This window comes from Rhinolophus hipposideros (assembly GCF_964194185.1).
Source record: "Rhinolophus hipposideros genome assembly, chromosome: 17".
Lineage (NCBI taxonomy): Eukaryota > Metazoa > Chordata > Mammalia > Chiroptera > Rhinolophidae > Rhinolophus > Rhinolophus hipposideros.
Window position 1 is genome coordinate 2982496 of NC_138063.1, and position 13922 is coordinate 2996417.

Sequence of the window (13922 nt, forward strand, 5' to 3'; positions counted from 1 at the left end):
TGGGATCCAACAGGTGAGTGTGGGCTGGTCTGGGCCCCGAAGGGTCTTCACTGGGATCCAACGGGTGAGTGTGGGCTGGTCTGGGCCCCGATGGGTCTTCACTGTGACCCAGCAGCTGAGTGTGGGCCGGCCTGGACTGCCATGGGTGTCCACTGAGGTTTATTACATGACTGAGTAAAGACCCACCAAAGATCCTTCCCATGTGTCTCCCAGGACTTTGGGCCCACAGCTCTGGGTTGAGCTGACATGACTGGTACTTTCAGTGCCACACTGACACAGCGGAGCAGTTTTACTTGGTCTTGGAAGCAGACCAAGTAGCATAAAGGTTTGCATCTCTCGGGTGGTGCGGTTTGTTGGCCTGTTTGTGGAGTGGTGGGCCACATTTTGGCACCTCCTTCCTCCCTCTGCTCCAACTCTCCATCCCTAAGGAGGCCTGAGTGACAGCGCTCCCTTAAAGTGATCTTATGGGGCTCAAACTTCCTTTACATGGAAACTGCTCTCTGTACCTCTCAGTCATCTGTGGCGAGCACTGGCCACCCTGGGTTGTGGACGCTGCCGTGTGACAGTGTTCCCCTGTACTGACTTGGGCAGCAGGCAGGTCTCCCTTGCACAGCAAGCGTCCCTGAGGCACAGTGATTTCATTGGCTGCAGCTTAACACAAGGGTGGTCTTTCTGGATTACAGCCTTCAAGTAGGTATTTCATTCGCTTTGTTTTTACTTCTTTAAGGTTCTGTTGCGTTCTCCAGCAAAAACTTCACGGAGAGCTATAAATGGCTCACGTCTTCTTTACAGACAAAACATACTGCAGTAAGTGTGCCCTGATCATGAAATGGGCCACGCCTCATTATTCTGAGACATGCTTGTGTGTATGTGCTTCCTCGACTCCCGCACATTCCAGTAGTCGTGTAATGAGAGAGAAAAGACAGGTAACATTAACCTAGCTCCATCGATAATTACAGGATACAATAGCCCACAGAATCCTTTGCAATCCTTCTGAGTCTCGCAACCCCTTCTGCACAATTTTTTTATGCAAAGGCCTGCTCTTTTCATCGTGCATACACCGTGATTGCTGGTTTGACACTGCAGGCTACACTGGTTTTATGAAGGATTAAATGCCACCTGAGACATATTTATCCTAAATAAATCACGAACGGTAAACTGCAGCGTGTCAGTGTCAACAGCCTGGGCTGCGGCAGAAAGGTTAGCCGCACAGGGCTGAGCACAGTCAGGAATTAGCAGCCGAGCCCAGACCGTGGGCTACAGCTAACGGGGGGAGAGCAACAAGAAGTCTTTCCACCAAAAAACCTCAACCCCCTCCTTTTTTAAAAACACATACGAGAAGCTTAGAGGGGGCATCACTTTGTAAAGGTCACCTTCATCCTGATAACAAACGGGAGTGGATCCTGTCACTGTTTGCTGCAGACAGTGTTTCAGAAGAACTGAATCGCCTTGCCATTTTTAAAGCACACGAGCAAGTCATACTCAGCTGATTATGAACCTCAGTGTGAAACTGGAAATTCTACCTTTCGGTTTTTTGGGGAGGGACAGCTGTCTAAAGGGAGGTGGCCCTAGGATGCAAGGGACTCTGAGCTATGAGGACGAGGTTAGGGGCCTGGCCGTGGGCTCGGCTTTTCCACGAGCCTCACGCCCACATTGTCCATTCAGGAAGATGTTCTAAACGGTACTGTTTTGTCAACCAAAAAGGAAAAAGCTACCATTTTCTCTTCCTTTTCTGTCATGTGTATTCTTCACAATTTTCAGATACTAACCATGACAGAATACCTTATTGTCACCAGAATGTATCTGGGTCATGTGCCAAACACTCCGAAAACCACACCAGGTCGCAGGCTTTTCGGTGAGAAGCCAGTGGACTCTGCAAGTGGGTGGGGGAACAGCCCACGTCACACAGGAGAGTGAGTTGTCCTTTGTGTCTGCAGCTGCTCACTGGTGGGCTGCTTGTTGGAAGTCAAACGTCATCATTCTCTTTCAATGCTCTCATTTTATTTCAAAGAAAATAGAAACAGAACAAAAACAACCTGTGCGCTGGGGAGAGGGGATTATTTTACAATTTCAGAAAGGACGAAGAGCAATTGTATCGAGAAACAAATTATTGGAACATGAACTTGCATTCCAAAGTTGCAGTGAGCCACGACTAAACCCAGACGCCGGTCAGGGCGAGGGCTGCAGGCGTGTGGCATTCCGTTCCTAATGCTCAGTTAGCGTTAGTCTCTCACACTGACATAACTTACAAATCAATCCTGCAAAGTGATAGTGATATGAACAAACGTTTGTTATAAAAAGCGAAATATTGATATGAACAGTGTTTTCCAGAGTGCACATTTCATATATAGACTTTATTGTATGAAACTAAGTTAAAATTAGAAGCATCAGGTTGTCTTAACCAAAGTATATTTTAATGGGATATAAACTTGAAGGCTTTTCCTAACCATGGGCTTGAGGTTTCCTTTAAGCGGAACGCAACTGGAGCTAGGAATGCACCTGCCACGTCTGAAGAGAGGACACAGACGCGTGAAATGAGCGAACGGGCTTTCTGTGGTCTGGGGACACTGGGATCCTGACATTTTAAAAAAATGAGCAGGGGTGGATTACTTCAAGATGGTAATATTTGTAGCTGCAATTTTTAACCAAATAGATAATAAAAATTGTAAACAGCTACATGCTGGACTGCAAGAGGAGATACGTCTCAAGCCGCAAGGTACATGGTTCTTACATTTCCACCATGAGGGCACAGTCCTTTGATAACTGAAATGGGGAAACATTTCTGGGGGGAAAAAACGCAGAAAAGAAAACTCGAATTCTCCTCAGCACAATGGTTACAGCAGAGGGAAAGACTGTTAGCAAAAGAGCCAGAACACTGGCCTGTGAGGGCCCTGCCTCCATCGCCATCCCCCGGCCCTGCTGGTGGCACTGGGCACGGGGTCCCCTCTGTGGGTGTGTCCCTGGACTGCATGTGCTTCTAAGCATCGGTGTGACCCTTGCTGAGAGAGCGTGTTGGGTGGCCCTCCAAGCCACCGCTGTCACAGCTGCTCGGGGACCCGGTGCCCATGTGTGCTGGATCTTTCCACAGCTGCTCTGCGCTGAGCACAAAGATTCCTGCCTCAGGCTTCTTGTAGTTCGTGACTCTCTCTTTGGCTCTGAATTATTGTGGCTGCTGGGGAGCCCTCTTGGGTATAAATGACCATACTTGTCAACTGTTCGGTTCCATTGGGGACCACGGCCTCTGAGCTGAGCGTGGCCCCGGCCTGCAGGGTGTCCTGTGAGTCGGCCGTCTCTATCACGGTGTGAGAGTACATGGCCGTCTCATCCTGCACCCCCGGGGGCAGTTCCGTCACAATATAATGGGTCGTGCCCTCGGGGAAGCTGCCAGCGGACTCCTGCACCATAGCCTGGACTAGCTCTTCTGTGACGATGATCTGGGAAACCTCCCCGTCGGGCTCGGCCAGGGCCACATGCTGCCCGTGGGCCTCGGTCCCCTGCATGAGGATCTGCGAGCCTTCCCTGCCCAGCATGTGGACGGTGCCCTCCTCATTCACAATGACCTGGGCGACCCCCTCCTTCATGAGCTGGCCTGCCGCGGCCGAGTCGCAGACTGCCAACTGGAGGACCCCCTGCACCACCTTCCTGAAAGCCACCTGGGCGCGCTCCTGCGAGGCGATCACGGCCGAGGGCCGGACCACCTGGGTCAGCACCTCCACAGGTTCCACGGGGGCCGGGCTCTCCTCTGTGTCCTGCAACACATGGATCTCAGGGGCATCGGGCTGGGTGGCAGCGAGGGGCGCCTCTTGACTGGGCAGCTGGACCAGCACCTCTCTGGGGCCGGCCCTGCCTTTCTCATCAGGACCGGCCCTGCCTTCTGCGCCCCCCAACTCGGTGACAGCACACAGCAGGGCATCCAAGGCAGAGGCGGCGTCGGGCTGGGGGATGCCAGCCTCGCTGAGGTCTAGAATCTCCTGCTTGGGCCGCTGCTGCAGCACAGTGCCACCGGCGCTGAGGGGCTCGGCCATGCCGTGGCTTTCCACCGAGCTCCCCACCACCACCACCTGGGTGGCGCCCTCCGCCAACTGCTCGGGTAGGACTGGCCCCGGCGCCCCGCCGCCCAGCTGTGCCCCGCCAGGGCTCGCCGCAATGACCTGCCCGTCTTCTGTGATGTGTACCACGCGGGCCACCTGGCCTGCCAGTGCCAGTGTCTGCAGCGTGGCAGCTGCCGTCTCCTCCACGGAGGCGTCGAGGGCAAAGTCCCCGTCGTAGCCCTGGATGATAATGACCTGCTGGACCTGCTCGGCCACCGCTGTCCTCCGGCTCCGCAGCGGCCTGTCTTTGACAGGAGACTCGTCAGGCAGCGCGGCCGCGGTGAAGGGGCTGTCTGTCTCCACGAACGTGGCTCCTTGGCCCTTCAAACGGCACTCGTAGGACTTGGAAACAATGCCTAGGGGAGACAGGGACCAGTTAGAGCCTAGGAAAATGGGTTTGAGGCCTAAAAGTAAGACAATTCTTCCGCAGATGCTTTCAAACCTCAACAGAAACGTCACTGTGAACCCCGAGCCAGGCGCTCAGAGGCTGGCGGCGCTCGCGGCCCTGACAGGCGCGCCTCTGCAAATGCCAAAGGAGCCTGACGGCACTGGGCATCTCACACACTCCTGCTGTGACTGTCCCAATACAACTCTGATCAGCCGCTCTTTGCTCTTCCAGTTCCTGGGGAAGAAATCTAGTTGCTCCCCTCAATTGTTGCCATTTCTAGTAAGACATTCAGTCACTGGGGTAAGTGAAGATCAGTACACAGTCAGTAGCTTATCTTCTAACCCAAAGGCAAAGCTTTTTTTAATGTCCAAATATTAGCTATGGTATATTTGTTTATTCAACCAAAAGAATAAAGGCCTTGCATATGAAATGTTAAAACTATGCCGTTGATAAACACAGCTGCAAACGGGTGAGGCACCAGTCCTTACTGAGCATCCTCCACGTTTCAGGCAATGAACTTGGGGGACTAAGAGCTTCAAGCCCATTTACAGTTGTCAGGGGCTGGAGACCTGAGCTGTCCTCTGTATTACGGAAAGGAGGTTCTGGCACAGAACCACGATCAAGGGGCTGGAGGCCGGAGAGGGGGCAGAGGGCAGAGGGCAAAGGCCACATAAGGCAGGGCGGCCATGCCAGCCGTGGCCAGGGGGCCCGTCTCCCCCAGAATCATCTGTGACAGCCGATGCCTATTTAATAAGGTGACAGGGTAAAATATGACTGAAAATTATAATCTTTGTTTTCATGGAAAAAGAGACCGACTCTGAACAGAGTTGCTGTTTTCATTTTTACATCCCAAGTTTTCTGTCAGTTTTCTTATCATCACCTCTTTCCCTCCTACATGAGAATGATCTATAAACCATCTCTAGAACTTCCACATCTCAATGGCAACTACATGTTTGAAATATTCCACTTTACTCTCACATTTTTAAAAAAGTGACTTTAACCTTACGAAGGAAAGAAAAGGATTAAGAATTATTAGATTATTAGTTACTAGCATCTCTTAACAATAACATGATCTTGTTTACCACGTTGGTGTCGCTCCGTAAGAAAGCATTTCTTTCAGCACAGACCATAGCACGGCCTTCCCTGCAGGGGCTTAGGGAAGGGACCGCAGGCAGGGACCACAGAGTGGTGAAGTGACACTTGCGGATAGGACAGGGCTAGGTTCATACCCAGACTACAGACAAAGGTCCCAGAGTTGGAGGCCCATGGTAAGTGTTAAAAATGCCAGCTCCTGGCCCACTGTACATATGCTGCTGTGACGTTTTCACGTTCTGCATCCACTTGCTCAACAATAAGGGTAACAGGGGTCACCCCACTGCATCCTCCTTCACTGGTCAGCAGAGGGAGCCACCCACTTGGAAGGGCAAGGGCGCAGAGGGGTCCCGGCTTGGTGGCACTTGCTGGTGTGTGCTGCAGGACCTGCAGAGGAGGGGCTCAGAGCTGAGTTCTCAGGGTGGAGTTTCAGCCTCTGAGGCTCTGCTTCCCAGTGAGAAAGTAAAGTGTGTAATAATGCAGTTTTTACAACAAAGACTACCACCAACTAACATTCATTCCTTCTCAGAGAACTCTTTTAGCACGAGTCTTGGAAAGATTATGAAGTTACAGACTCTTAGGTCAGGAAAAGACCTGTGAGGTCAACCGGGACGGCCTCCAGCAGCCCCTCCGTTTACACGCTCAGTGATGGCTGAATCTCATGACCAGAGGACACTGCGTGGGGCCAGGCAGAGGTGGCGATGGACCAGGCCTGGCCGTGTCCTCGCCAACCAGGCGGATGTCAGCCATCACATCTTTACAGTGAATCAAGGCTTCCCCGAGGAGGGGCCTTGACGTCGAGGAGTCTCGCTGAATGACTGACCGACCTACCTACGGTACACCTCTGTTCTCTCTCGTTCACCCTCCTAACAAGGTGGAGAATTGGGGACCACTAACGCCGACCCCCAGCTAGCTCCCTTCTATGCCTCATTGGCTCAACACCTATCGTGGGTGCTTGGTGGTAGATGCCCCCGAGCAGCATGCCCTCCTACCCCAGGGCTCTGCAGGCTTTCCAAAGGTGCTGTGAGCCTACAGAGAGCTTTATGGGAGTCAGTCCAGATCTTTACCCCGACCTGCCTGGGATGTGCCGGCCGTAGAGATCTCCCAATGCCCCCTTCTCCTGTTTTACAAAAGAAACTCACACCCTCAGGAAGACTGACGTCAGCAGAATTAGGAAATTAGGTGAAAGTGCAGGGATCCCAGTGAAAGGAGCTGAACCTCTAGGTTCCTGAACCTAATCTCATGGTTATCTGTGCAGCTCTCATCGTCCTGCACTCTCTCCTCAGAGAGGCCAGAAAGGGCTCCCTATGGAGCCTGGTAACCACAATGTTCCCACCTCCACACGCACCTCAGTTTAGCTGCGAGGGGCGATGCCGTCCCCGGTCAGTCTGCCCGCCGGACCCAGGCCTTTTTCCTGCTGCACTTGCTGGGCTCCCTCTGCTATGCTTGCACTTCTCCCCACCCTCGACTTCTCCACCCAGGACATAGCATTCGCTCACTTTCATTACACTCTGTACTTGATCCAGCTTGTTTCTGTCCAGTCTGTCTTCCTTACGCCCTGAACTTGATTGAATTTCAAGGTCATTTTCAGTCTAATTTAGAGTATGAAAAGAAAAGAAAAGCAATATGGACACAAAAGTAAAGAAGGCAGCCTTGAAATCATCCCGCTCCCTAATTAATTACAGAAGAGAACACACTGCCTTTACATTAAAAGGCAGGAAAAACCACCGTGGTTGGGAAAGGACAAATATTCTATTCATAAGTGGTCTCGGAAAGAAATGCTCCCTGCGAGTCTAAGCAATCCCTCCTTTCGTCTGCAAGTGGACAGAAAACCTCTCGGGGGAGAATCATCCTCTGAATCCCTCGCAGCACTGATAATTATGCGATTCAGAACTACTTCTTGAATTTATCTGAATCCAGAGGTGGGTTAAGCCACTTCCAGACCATTAAAGTAAACTACATGGGTAAATACTGCTGTCACTATGGGATGAAGCTTCACACACCAACATCTTAACCTCAGCCCGGGGAGCCTGGCGGCTCCATCGCAGATCATAAATGCGAGTGCAGGTCCAGCTTTGGATTCAGCAATTTAATAACTTCGAGTGCTGTCAGTACTGCTTTGAAAAATAGCACCTATAAAATGTAACAGCCTCAATCAGATTGAAAAAGATTCACCCACTGAAGATTCTTCCATTTCGACCATAATGAATTAATGTTGAGCTATGTAGAAGTTCAAGTGTCATTTAAACTAATGTGAATCTCTACTGTAACTTTAAATTCTAACTGGGCTATGACCAAGAATTTACTGGGCACATCAACTTCAATTTTTGAGGTCTTTCCAGTAAATATGAACTGTAAAGCTCAGCAATGCAAATGGCCCAATGGATGTGGTATCTGGAAAAGAGGAACTTTGTACAGGTTTTATCCTTACCTGCTTAGTCACCATGATAGCTCCAAAACTGCACACGTCTTTAATGGAGCACGGAGGCCCAACATAATATTTGTATTGCACTTTACACCCTTCAAAGGCAATGTCAGGTTTCAGTACAGTAACAGTAGCTAATCAGACAGCATATCTGAAGCAGCCTTTTCTGGATCTGTTTCCAACAGGACAATAAGCGGCTTTGTGTAGAAGGTGCAAATGAAGTTAAAATGCAGCCCCGTGCCTGTTTATGAAATTCTGACTCCCTGCTCATTTGCTTCCATGAGCACAGAGATATTTTTATTATGCTTCCTTCTCGGAGCTAAATGCATTGAACATTTACCACTTAGTAGAAATGAGAAGAGCTTTTTTGAGGGTTGAGAATTTGTTTTCGGGGAAATGATTCCTAATTAGGCTCACTTCTCCCGAAGATCATTATGAAGCTCAGTTTCTTCATATTTGTCCTTTTCGAAGAGAACGTCTCTAGAGCTGAAAATCACAAACTCTGCCCTGCAGGAGCACAGGGGTTAAGCTGCAGACGGGGCCCAACTCCCCAAAACCGTGCTAATGGCTCTGTCTGCTGTGCTTCTGGGAAGCTACAAATAGGGTTTAGTACCTGACTGCTTCCTTTTTGTGTGTGTGTTATTCTTTCCTTACTGTCATCATTTTTTCCCACAGAATAAATACCTTATGCTTTTGTTAAGCTTACATTTAATTAAAATGTACAGAATTTGTGCAGTAAACTCGAATGAAACAAATAAAACAAGGGCCCCCTCTCTTGAAGGCATACGTTGTGAATGAAAAATGTCATTACAGACTAAAAAATTTTGCAGTAAACAGGGCCTACAGAGAGAAGTTTCCCCTGTAATGACATCCATAAAATACACAAATGGCACTTTTAGTACCATCCTGAATATGGCATTTTCTGTGCTCTACACACAATCTAAATGGTTTGATCATAGAGCATAATACTCCATTGGGTTTATAGAACAATCAATGTTCCATAAAATGATGTATTTATCCAATAGTAGGCTCAGCAGTTACTGCCGGGTGACATTGCAGGACACCCGGGCCCAGCGTCCTCGGTGGCGCGCGCGGGCTGTAAAACTTACCCAACACCCCTTCAACAACTTCATCTCATCTGCGTCAAGTAATTTGTTGAAGCATCAGCTTGGTTTAAAAAAAAAATTGTAATAAAAATTCATAGAATTTTCAGGAGAATGAAAGCCGATGACAATAGAAAGGTCACATTGTATCTCCACTCAAGGGGTCAAAGGTTGCTCGCAGTTCTAAAACTGAAAGTAGATTTCATGCATCGCGTAGCAGATAAAGATGGCATGAAAAAGCCTTGTGTGGGTGAGACGCCTGGCGCTAGGGAAGCTGGCTTGCGCTAACTCCCTGCGTAAGCCACTTTGTTGCTACCGGGCAGCATTTATTACAAATTTCTAAGCTTCTCCTGAAACGATATTACATATTTACACAGTGTTAGGTTACGTTTCAGACACCATGTGTGGTTCAGATTTTATATTTTGGGAGGGCACTGAGTGTAAAAAGGCAACTAGGTTGGCTTATTGTCATAATTAAAGCACCTTGAATACGATGCAGTTAAAAAAGTAATTCTTTTCATACAAAAATTTGGAGCACATATGACATTGTGATTCTTAATCCACATTTAATGTTTCTTGACTTCAATTTTAAGATGTAATTTTAACAAGAATGTTAAGAAATCATACTTAATGTCTATTAAAATGAAACAATATTAACAGATTATGCTAATAAATTAGAGCCATATTTTAATGTCACAAAAGCTTATACATTTCTCACATAAAGCAGGAAAAATGACAAATTAAAATCAATGAAATATAACCTTCTAGAAATTTCAAAGCAAGAAATAAATTATTCTTGCAACAGCAGTCACCAATAGTGTAGCCAGTCAAATCGATAACGATAATTGCTCTATAATGCATTCACTTTTTGGACAATAATAATTACCTGCTCTGCTGCAGGTTGCCCCTAACAGGCTCCCACTGGGTGTGGGAGGTGAGTTCCTTCCATGCTCCCTGGCACGTGAGGGAGAACACCCCACACAGAACGCGCTGCACGCCGCACGGTCCTGAAGGAAACCACCACTAAGTGGATCGCAGAGGGACTTCCAACCTGGTCTATAATCGCAGCACAGGTTATGGTAACCTCTCGCTCTTGAATCCCCATTCCGAAATGACAATTTTGCCATCACTTTTTTTTTTTTTTTGGAGAAAACAAAGGATGATCAGTACCCTATTTTCTATTATTTTCAAGGATTAGAAATGAATTCTGGTCAGTGTTAATAAAATTCACACACAATTAGAAATATTTAGGTTATTGGAGATACAAAATTGAAATCAGTTTTTGTCTTTGGCATGCTTGCTGAATGCCAGCTACACTAGTTGAGAGCTGTTTCAGAGCACAGAGCTGTTTGGGGCGTTCTGAAAGCTAAGCTGCGCTGAGCTGGCCTCAGTGCATCCCAACATAATACCGACACCTGAAAGGCATTTGGGTTGCTATCTGCTTGATACCACAAATAAACTACAAAAGGTGTATGACAAAGAGTTACAGTAAAAGTCTACTCTGTCTCGATTTCATGAAGGCCATTATTTTGCAAGAAGAGATGAGAAAACTTATTTCTCTGTGAAAAAACTGAAGTCCACATCATTTCTGAGAGGCTCTACTACATAAGTTTAAATATACAATTTTATATGACACACCATGAATTTTTACTGAATACTGCCAGTAGGTTTAGACACAAACTAGGTAACAAAAGTTTTAGCCCTTTTTTTTCTCAGTTACCATTAGATTGCTAGTGATCGAACATAATCATCTAAATCCCTGAAAGAAATTCTAAGATACTCAGAGAAAACCAAGAATAAATTTTCTCTCAAGTTGGCAATACGTGATTGGCCAGGTTTCCAACTCTACCATGAGTAGTCTCCATGGGCCTCGCTATTTCCATGGGCACTGAAGAGTGACAAAGAATAAAAGACAATATTTTACCTTTAAAGTCACAAACCCTGAGAAATTTGTGTTATATCAGACCCTCAGGTATACGTTCTCATTTCCGTGCATGAAGACCTAACAGTATTGGGAGCCATGCACACAAATCTCACTCAGGAAGCTGGGAAGAGTCTCCGCAGGCCATCCTGACCGCTGGTGGGAGGGAGCTGAGGGGACGTCCTGTGAACTGTGTCTGAGCTGCCGCAGAGGCCGTGGGCGCATGTGACGGAACAGGACTCTGGAGTCAGACTGTAAAGTGCTCTGATCTTGTCACTGTCTCATGAGGAGCACGTCCTACAAACAGCCAGTTGATTTACTAGCAGAAAGTGCTCCAAGCCTTGGGTCCTGCCTGGGACACAGTGAGGGAGGGGCTGGCAGGGGTCCAGACATTCTGCTCTTGGCTCTGTACACGGGGGTGTTGAGGGCAGCCCCCGGCCGCTGGGAGGGGGCCTCGGACGCTTCCCTGCCCCCTTCTAGGACGTCCACTTCCTGGGGAGTGGGCGGTCCTGGGGACCCGGCCCTCACTTCACAGGTGCCGTGGGGCCACACTCCAGCACTCAGGAGCCCAGGGCCCTGGGGGGGCCTCCCTGAGGCCGTCGAGGATTCCAGACCAACGCAGCCCAGTCCCTGACGGGAAGACCACCTGCTCCTGACTGAAGGACGTTCACTCCCTTCTGCGTTACGGAATCCAGAAATTAGGGAGCCCGGCGATCTTTCCTAAATGCCCTCCGACAGTCTATAAAACCTTTAATACAGATGACACAACCTTAGGCAACAAAGCCTATTGTTCAAAAGTTGTACACTTACACTTTAAAAAGGAACATCATGCAAATAAGGCCAGTCGTTAGCAGGGCACGCCTGCAACAAGGCTGACTCGAGGGGCTAGCAGGCAGGTTAAACTCGTCTCCTTTTGTTTTCCTGGCAAACCCTATAAAAAGAGCACGTTCATTTTTGTAGCATGTTCAGATTTCCTGTGGATTGCAGCATCTTCCTAGCTTTCCTGAGGAAACGAGAGGAAACAGACATTTGTCTTCATTGCAGACACTTCTGTATGAAGGCGGAGAGCAAAGCACTCCTCGTAAGCGCACAGAGGCACCATTAAAACCAAATTTACAGTAAACAGAACCCGCAGCTGGGGTAAAACGCTCACTGTTAGTATTTTAATTATCAGCCAAGCTTTTGGAGGCCTAACATCTGCTCACAGCCGAATGCGGCAGCTGCTGCTGTACACGCAGAACAATGCGGTGCTTCTCCACACATTCAAACGGGTCTGCGTTCCGGGCAGAGCGCGGCCATCTTCCTAGCGGGCGGCTGTGTGTGAGGGCGCCCTGGCGTCGTGTGGGCGGGACGGCAAGGTCAGGCTCCACAGACAGCAGGCATCCTGCGGTCTGGGAAGGGAAAGCACTTGGGGACGGTGCCGGAGGCCACTCGTCACCTGGGTGCAGCCACCAAGCGCCGAGGAGGCTCCGGCACTGAGAGCCTGCCCACCAAGCCCGGAGAACTTCTAGAACAAGCAGGGTAAACCGAGACAACTCAGAACGTTCAACTGAGTCTGTGACAGTCCGAGCAAGCGGCGGTCATTGATTGTTCCTCAGATCCACAGGGACACTGACTCAGGGACAGTGTCCAGTGTGTCCTGGTCTAGGGCCGGGCCCCCCGCCTCTCTGCACACAAGGGCAGAGCGGAGGCGGCAGCAGGGCTGTGGTCAAGGCGAAAACCAGCACTGCGTTTCCTCTGGAACCACTGAATACTACAATCTGCTTTCTTTCTAAACACCTAAGTTAGAGTCGTAGGGTAAAACTGCCGAATATCTATCTATACACCTGGTAAAGTGAAGTTCAAAACTGGTTAAAAATACCAAACAGAAGACAAATTGGAAGCTTGAACTCTTGCTTTGAAATGAGCAGAATGAATAAAAACAAACTCACAAATTAAAACGCTGAGTGAAATGCCAGCAATTGAAACCTCAGGTTTACAAGACAGAGGGTAACTGAGCAGTTTCCCCAGCACATACCTGGCTGGGCCAGCCCAGAGGGGACGTGTGGAAATGCACACCTGAGTGGACAGAGCTGTCCCCAGGTGACAGCAGGGAGACACATGACTGAATTCCAAGGTGTCTGTGTCTGCATAGCAATGCACGTCGTGTGTGTGCTCGAGCAAATCGCCATGGTGAACATTTAGAAATGGCGCACAAGGTCTAGTGAGGTGATAATATGGTCGGGGGACACGGCTAAGCACGGCATCACACGAGTCCACTGGGCTGTGTCAGGGGAAAACTGGGAAGCGATTTATCTAAAGTGTAGCTAAGGAGTAGCTACAGCTAAGGAGTAGCTAGTAGCTAAGGAGTTGAAAGGCTTTGTTAACTGGGCAGCACTACTTTGCTTTTCCACTAAAACCCTGTGCAAAGAGGCTGGTGCTGCTCTCAGACGGGCGGGCACACAAGACCAGCAAGTGCTGCCAGCCCGATTTGCAGCGCTGCATACCCAGATGCAGGTGTCACTCCACAAGAAGCACACAAGAAAACAGTCATACTGTGGTGTCAGGAAACAGACACACACCACACGGAACCCCCAGACAGTCATACTGTGGTGTCACGTAATAAGACATACACTGCGTGGAACCCCCGCCCAAGTGTTTTGTATGGGGAATAGGGACTTGAACAAGTTGGAAATTCAAACCACCACATGTAACCCAAACTCAGGAGCCCCCATAAGAAGCACAGTGACATTAAACAGTAATGCCCAGGTTCATATGGACACACAACTGGTGCCCACTTGAAATCACCATTAACAGGCTTAGGAACGAAGAGCTCAGGATGTGTTTTGCTGGGCCACCTCTTGCCCTGGAACCTTCCAGAGTCACACAAACAAAGCTGCATGCTTGGCATGGGTGGAGCTCC

The 13922-nt window shown here is 49.0% G+C and overlaps 1 protein-coding gene across 2 annotated transcripts in view; it reads right to left on the bottom strand.

Annotated features, from left to right (window-relative positions):
- Nucleotides 1-1980: 1980 nt before the first annotated feature.
- Nucleotides 1981-13922, bottom strand: part of ZNF407 (zinc finger protein 407) — a 378104-nt gene continuing 366162 nt past the window's right edge. For both annotated transcript variants that reach the window (XM_081078987.1, XM_081078988.1), the window contains one exon: nt 1981-4447. In XM_081078987.1, coding sequence (XP_080935113.1) covers nt 3120-4447 — 1328 coding nt within the window. In that variant the 3' untranslated portion in view covers nt 1981-3119. The remainder of the gene's footprint in view (nt 4448-13922) is intronic.